General features: G+C 42.2%; 1 protein-coding gene and 2 long non-coding RNA genes across 4 annotated transcripts in view; 1 reads left to right on the top strand and 2 right to left on the bottom strand.

Moving 5' to 3' along the window:
• Positions 1-5000, top strand: part of selenbp1 (selenium binding protein 1) — a 15576-nt gene that overhangs the window by 7813 nt on the left and 2763 nt on the right. Inside the window, exons 5-7 of the mRNA XM_061049445.1 lie at positions 2136-2256; positions 2337-2519; positions 2637-2818. Of these exons, the coding sequence (XP_060905428.1) occupies positions 2136-2256; positions 2337-2519; positions 2637-2818 (486 nt within the window). The remainder of the gene's footprint in view (positions 1-2135; positions 2257-2336; positions 2520-2636; positions 2819-5000) is intronic.
• On the bottom strand, positions 2959-3150 carry LOC132983212 (uncharacterized). Its single transcript, XR_009674811.1, has 2 exons — positions 3114-3150; positions 2959-3008 (listed from the first exon to the last, which is right to left on the bottom strand). It is a non-coding gene; the product is annotated as an uncharacterized LOC132983212 (long non-coding RNA).
• On the bottom strand, positions 3273-4788 carry LOC132983211 (uncharacterized). 2 transcript variants are annotated; one of them, XR_009674809.1, is made up of 4 exons: positions 4635-4788; positions 3734-3770; positions 3595-3665; positions 3273-3357 (listed from the first exon to the last, which is right to left on the bottom strand). It is a non-coding gene; the product is annotated as an uncharacterized LOC132983211 (long non-coding RNA). The 2 variants fall into 2 exon arrangements; XR_009674810.1 differs by lacking the exon at positions 3734-3770 and having other exon boundaries at positions 3320-3357; positions 3595-3631; positions 4635-4785.

Below are 5000 nucleotides of genomic sequence, written 5' to 3'. Positions count from 1 at the left end.
GGAGGAGGAGGAAGAGGACGAAGAGGGGGAAGAGGAGGAGGAGGAGGAGGAAGAGGGGGAAGAGGAGGAGGAGGAGGAGGAGGAGGAAGAGGAGGAGGAAGAGGAAGAGGAGGAGGAGGAAGAGGAGGAGGAGGAGGAGGAGGAAGAGGAGGAGGAGGAAGAGGGGGAAGAGGAGGAGGAGGAGGAGGAAGAGGAGGAGGAGGAAGAGGGGGAAGAGGAGGAGGAGGAAGAGGAGGAGGAGGAAGAGGGGGAAGAGGAGGAGGAGGAAGAGGAGGAGGAGGAAGAGGGGGAAGAGGAGGAGGAGGAAGGTTCATCCTGAGTTCAGACGGGATTGTAAACATTAAGACATCAACATTTGTTCTCTTGGTGAGTTCAGTCTTTCTGATAAATAAGCAGAAAGCCAACATGTCCGTCCGTCTGCTGAGTCATTGTTGAAACTTTGAATAAACACTGGAGACGTGATACTGGAGGGCTGCTCTGGGATTCCTTTAGTGTGAAGCAGCAGGAAATGACCCAGAATCTCCCAGAGGTCTTCACTGGGATCTGAACACAATAAAGGGTGCATCCTTCCCTTCAGATGTGGGTTAGGATTAGAAAGATGGCGTCCCATTATGTTGTCACTCTCTATGCCAATGAACCTCATAATAAAGGTCTAACTCACCAGAGCATGGTGCATCATGACCGTCTGCTGAGAGTAGGCGGTAGTCCGTCATGCTCAGGACAACAAGAACACCTGTGTATGACTTCAGTTCATATGACTTTAACTTGACTGCTCACTGCTTCTCTTACTGACTCGATCGAGGGAGGAAGCTTTAGTATAAACAATCTATGAAGACTTGACCTTCCAATAAACCGGTCAAAGGGACCCCTTCACATCCAGTTTGTTTTTCAGTCTTTCATTCAGGATTTATTATCTGAAAAAGATTCTAGTAACATTTACAGACTTCCTTTAAATCCAGTTAACTCTCAGCCTACACATTTCATAGATTACATTTTCTTAGGGACAATTGACTAAATACAAAAAATGAGCATAGAAATGTACAGTATGGGTTATGTAGAGTAAGTGTGTTCATACTCTGAATGAACTGGACTTTGAGACGTAGCAGAGAGCTTGTAGCAGACCTCTGTGACAGTAAAGTTAAGTATGAAACTGATTTACAGACCTGAGAGCCTCGTGACCTCAGGGAGGAGCTCAGAGAGTCTCCTGGGGTCAGACACACAACAGTATGAAGGATTGTTACCCTGCTGACACCTTGAGCTGGAGTATCTAAGGGAGTATCTAAGGGAGTATTAAGGGAGTATCTAAGGGAGTATTAAGGGAGTTTCTAATGGAGTATCTAATGGAGTATTAAAGGAGTATCCAAGGGAGCTTCTAAGGGAGTATCTAAGGGAGTATTAATGGAGTATCTAAGGGAGTATTAAGGGAGTATCTAAGGGCGTATTAAGGGAGTTTCTAATGGAGTATTAAGGGAGTATCCAAGGGAGTATTAATGGAGTATCTAAGGGAGTATTAAGGGAGCTTATAAGGGAGTATTAAGGGAGTATCTACGGGAGTATTAAGGGAGTATCTAAGGGAGTTTCTAAGGGAGTATCTCAGGGAGTATTAAGGGAGTATCTAAGGGAGTATTAAGGGAGTTTCTAATGGAGTATCCAATGGAGTATTAAGGGAGTATCCAAGGGAGCTTCTAAGGGAGTATCTAAGGGAGTATTAATGGAGTATCTAAGGGAGTATTAAGGGAGTTTCTAAGGGAGTATCTAAGGGAGTATTAAGGGAGCTTCTAAGGGAGTATTAAGGGAGTATCTAAGGGAGTTTCTAAGGGAGTATCTAAGGGAGCAAGGAATCACACTCCAGTCAATACCTGGAGTTTAAGGTTTCTATTCAAAGAACTCAGAGTGGGGACTTTCTGTTCCACTTAACTCACAGCAGGGTTACTGGTTACTATCCAAAGAAGCCTACAGGGGGCAGCAGTGCCTATAGGTTCAAATCCCATATGAAGTTCTGTGAGGCTGCAGTCTCTTTTCAACAGGTTTTATGGATGTCTCTTTATTGCTTTGTAGCTTTAAAGGTTTTAACAAATACATCGAAGTTGAGAAATGGCGCTCACCGTGTCCTGGTTTTATTTGTGTGCGTTCAGATGGTGGAGCCCATCGATGTGTTCTGGAAGTGTGGCCTAGCGAACCCTCACACCACCCACTGTCTGGCTAACGGTCAGATCATGATCAGCTGTATGGGAGACACGCAGGGCAACAACAAGGGTGAGAGAACAGAGACCCTTATTCTCATGTGAAGGTTCCTTTAGTCTACCTCTTCAGTGTCACACCTGTCGTCCTATCAGGTGGCTTCATCCTTCTGGATGGCGAGACGTTTGAGGTGGTCGGTAACTGGGAGCATCCGGGTGAAGCGGCGTCTTTTGGATACGACTTCTGGTACCAGCCTCGTCACAACGTGATGATCAGCACTGAGTGGGGGGCGCCCAAAGCCCTGAATGGTGGTTTTAATCCAGCTCATGTTAAGGATGGTGAGGCAGGAGGGGGAGGAGTCAAACGTGTTCACTTTAATACTCACTGTTGTAACTCAGCCTGCAGACTCTCATAAATACTGCCGAGTGTAAGGTTCTCCTCTGTGTGGTCGTCAGGTCTCTACGGCACCTCCCTCACCATTTGGGACTGGACCACCCACAGGAAGCTGCAGACCCTGGATTTGGGGGAGGAGGGAGCTATCCCTCTTGAGATCCGCTTCCTGCATGAGCCCAGTGCCACAGAGGGATATGTAGGATGTGCTCTGCAAGGAAACGTCTTCAGGTTTTACCAAACAGCGGTCAGAAAAAGTTTCTTTACATTCATAAAGTTAGAAATGGGTTCTTATAACCTTTATACTGATAGAACCAATGGGTTCTTATAACCTTTATACTGATAGAACCAACAGGTTCTTATAACCTTTATACTGATAGAACCAACGGGTTCTTATAACGCCCTTTATACAGATAGAACCAACGGGTTCTTATAACCTTTATACAGATAGAACCAACGGGTTCTAATACCGCCCTTTATACAGATAGAACCAATGGGTTCTTATAACCTTTATACAGATAGAACCAATGGGTTCTTATAACACCCTTTATACTGATAGAACCAACAGGTTCTTATAACCTTTATACTGATAGAACCAACGGGTTCTTATAACCTTTATACTGATAGAACCAATGGGTTCTTATAACCTTTACACAGATAGAACCAACCGGTTCTTATAACCTTTATACAGATAGAACCAACGGGTTCTTATAACCTTTATACTGATAGAACCAACGGGTTCTTATAACCTTTACACAGATAGAACCAACGGGTTCTTATAACGCCCTTTATACTGATAGAACCAACAGGTTTTTATAACCTTTATACTGATAGAACCAACAGGTTTTTATAACCTTTATACAGATAGAACCAACGGGTTCTTATAACCTTTATACAGATAAAACCAGTGGGTTCTTATAACCTTACACAGATAGAACCAATCGGTTTTTATAACCTTTATACAGATAGAACCAACAGGTTTTTATAACCTTTATACAGCTAGAACCAATGGGTTCTTATAACCTTTATACAGATAGAACCAACGGGTTCTTATAACGCCCTTTATACAGATAGAACCAACGGGTTCTTATAACCTTTATACAAATAGAACCAACCGGTTTTTATAACCTTTATACAGATAGAACCAACGGGTTCTTATAACCTTTATACAGATAGAACTAACGGGTTCTTATAACGCCCTTTATACAGATAGAACCAACGGGTTCTTATAACATTTATATAGATAGAACCAACGGGTTCTTATACCGCCCTTTATACAGATAGAACCAATGGGTTCTTATAACCTTTATACAGATAGAACCAATGGGTTCTTATAACGCCCTTTATACTGATAGAACCAACGGGTTCTTATAACCTTTGTACTGATAGAACCAACGGGTTCTTATAACCTTTATACAGATAGAACCAACGGGTTCTTATACCGCCCTTTATACAGATAGAACCAATGGGTTCTTATAACCTTTACACAGATAGAACCAATGGGTTCTTATAACCTTTACACAGATAGAACCAACAGGTTTTTATAACCTTTATACAGATAGAACCAACGGGTTCTTATAACCTTTATACTGATAGAACCAACGGGTTCTTATAACCTTTATACAGATAGAACCAATGGGTTCTTATAACCTTTATACAGATAGAACCACAATGGGTTCTTATAACCTTTATACAGATAGAACCAACGGGTTTTTATAACCTTTATACAGATATAACCAATGGGTTCTTATAACCTTTATACAGATAGAACCAACGGGTTTTTATAACCTTTATACAGATAGAACCAATGGGTTCTTATAACGCCCTTTATACTGATAGAACCAACGGGTTCTTATAACCTTTATACAGATAGAACCAACGGGTTCTTATAACCTTTATACAGATAGAACCAACAGGTTTTTATAACCTTTATACAGATAGAACCAACAGGTTTTTATAGCCTTTATACAGATATAACCAATGGGTTCTTATAACCTTTATACAGATAGAACCAACGGGTTTTTATAACCTTTATACAGATAGAACCAATGGGTTCTTATAACCTTTATACAGATAGAACCAACGGGTTCTTATACTGCCCTTTATGGGGTTAGCATGGTTCAGGTCTGAGTGTGACTGTCATGGTGGTTTTGTTCAGTACCACAGGGTTCTGGATCCCTTTAACCTTCCAGTTAATCCCACAGGACGTTACAACACAGCGGGTTTTGGTCAGTCCTTTAGGGTTCTATAGCCTGGTATAAAAAGCCACTGTATGTCAGGGTCCATCAGCACCAGTGGGTCCTGGGTCTGAATCCCCATGGACTGCATTCAGTTCTGTGTGGTTCTTAAGACTCTGGTAGAACCTCATGATTTTATATTTATGTGAGCTAGTACCACAAGACTCTAGAACCAACCAGGACCACAGTAAG

The sequence above is a fragment of the Labrus mixtus genome, chromosome 11 (assembly GCF_963584025.1).
Source record: "Labrus mixtus chromosome 11, fLabMix1.1, whole genome shotgun sequence".
NCBI lineage: Eukaryota > Metazoa > Chordata > Actinopteri > Labriformes > Labridae > Labrus > Labrus mixtus.
The sequence above is the reverse complement of the archived record's forward strand: the minus strand, read 5'-3'. Positions and strand labels throughout refer to the sequence as shown.